Below are 2,227 nucleotides of genomic sequence, written 5' to 3' on the forward strand. Positions count from 1 at the left end.
ACAAACTTTTTCATTTTCCTTGATCATTGAAGAGTGTTGAAAGATCATTATGCGATCGAACATCTTGTTGCCGTCCTGATCGATTACTAGGAATTACTTTGTTGTTGTAACAGTTTTACTGTTACCAAGCGATCTTTGGTGAAGTAAAAAACTTTCGGTAGAAACAGTAGTCGCTGAGTTGATAATCTTTGTATGAGTATGACTATGATCATTCCGGAGCGATGTATTGAATATCTTGGAAGTTAATGTTAATAAATTGTTACAAAAAATTGGCGATTATACGGAGAATAACATTGTATTGCAGCCTACGATCGTTTTGTATAAATCTCCTGAACATTTTTTTAATTTCCTTAGTTTCTTGTTTCAACTAAAGATCTGACTCTGATCGTACCGGAGCGTTGTTCTGAATATCTTGGAAGTTAATTTAGACCTGTAGAATGTGCGATCGAACATCTTGTTGCAGTCCTGATCATTTAGAAGCAATTACTTTCTTGTTTTAACAGTTTTACTATTACCAAGCGATCTTTCCTGGAGTAAAAAACTTTCGTTAGAAACAGTCGTCGCCGAGTTGAAAATCTTTCTATGATTATGACTGTGACAGTTCCAAAGCGATGTTCTGAATATCTTGAAAGTTAATGTTAACAAATATAACATTGTGTTGCAGCCCACGATCAATTTGTATATATCTCGTGAATATTTTGATTTCGTTAGCTTCTTGGTTCAACTAAAGATCGCTAACTCGAAAACCCATTTGTTTGGGGATTTGCCACAAACTTTTTCATTCTCCTTGATCATTGAAGAGTGTTGGAAGATCATTATGAGATTTTAACAATTTTCTCTTGTGCGATCGAACATCTTGTTGCAGTCCTTATCGTTTACTAGGAATAACTTTGTTGTTATAAAGGTTTTGCTGTTACCAAGCGATCTTTCCTGAAGTAAAAACTTTCGATAGAAACAGTCGTCGCCAAGTTGAAAATCTTTGTATGAGTATGACTCTGATCGTTCAGGAGCGATGTTTTGAATATCTTGGAAATTAACGGATTTCTCTCGAGTCGTTTTTCCAAAAGAAACATCTATCGATTACAATTCCAATATGAGTCAGAAAGTTGCTTGATGGAATGCTGCCTTAGATCTAGCCTAAAACTTGTAGATAAGGTAACAGTAAGACTATTTTGTCTGTAGGTTTTATGGTTATAAAAATAGACTTTAAATCTCAAAGATTTCTCACATAAAAACTATGAATAATAACAAAATTGAGGAATTGTAAAATTCTAAGGTCATAAATCAAATTTAAATTGAATTTTCCCATTTCATAAAATCTTTACGATAACCGTAAACTTGATTACAAATAGTATTTATAATATTATCTTTATATTTGTACATAAAACAATATATAGGATTATTTAACAAATACAAAACAAAATTTGAGAACCTGGTAACCAATATTGAGCGATAATACAACTAAACTTTAAGAATAGGCATTTAATATTTGTTATAAAGTTTAAAATAAAATAGTTAGTTAATAATAAAGTAAAGATTTTAAAGTTTATAAATGAAAGCAGATAAGTTAAGAATAAGGGAAAATAGAAAAAAAAACAGAAGTACAATTTGCAAAATCAAATAACTGGACAAAAAAGCTTATCATTGCGCTGTATAAAGAAGAAATATAATAAAAATCAAACAAACATAGGGAATACTCAATAATAACAATAATAAAAAATGAAATCTTATCGGAAAGCATGAAAAAAAATTAAAACAGAAGTCAATTTTTGTTTTATATAGAGAAAGATTAATAAAGGCAGAACCATATACTAGAAGGTTTTAGGTGTTTCGTTGGATATTAAAACTCAAAAACGACAGTCGTTTAAAGACTTTAGAGTTGACAAGTTGCAAAAGTTTTGAAGAAATAAGAAATCTAACGTTATTATGGCTGATATAGTAGTGGCTTCATTTGGCACTTTTGGCGTTTTCTTTGGTTTGCTAATTTTGGTGTTTTTGATTCTGAGACATCGCTCCAGTTTAATCTTTGGCATTTATCCTCGTAAATCCCTGTTTTATCATTTCAAATATGCCTTAGCTTTGGTGGTGTTGAAACGTTTGCGTCATCGTTTCTATCACAATAGTGAAAAGCATACGGAGGAGTTTATGCAGCAATTGGATAAGCCGCAGGTTTTGTCTGATAATCCCAAATCCTATGATGTGGTTTCATTTATGGCCGCCAATGCTA

The 2,227-nt window shown here is 31.5% G+C and overlaps 1 protein-coding gene across 1 annotated transcript in view; it reads right to left on the reverse strand.

Moving 5' to 3' along the window:
* Positions 1–2,227, reverse strand: part of LOC111682786 (sporulation-regulated protein 28) — an 11,313-nt gene that overhangs the window by 1,188 nt on the left and 7,898 nt on the right. Inside the window, exon 4 of the mRNA XM_046945924.1 lies at positions 516–624. Coding sequence (XP_046801880.1) covers positions 516–624 — 109 coding nt within the window. The remainder of the gene's footprint in view (positions 1–515; positions 625–2,227) is intronic.

This window comes from Lucilia cuprina, chromosome 3, assembly GCF_022045245.1.
Source record: "Lucilia cuprina isolate Lc7/37 chromosome 3, ASM2204524v1, whole genome shotgun sequence".
Lineage (NCBI taxonomy): Eukaryota > Metazoa > Arthropoda > Insecta > Diptera > Calliphoridae > Lucilia > Lucilia cuprina.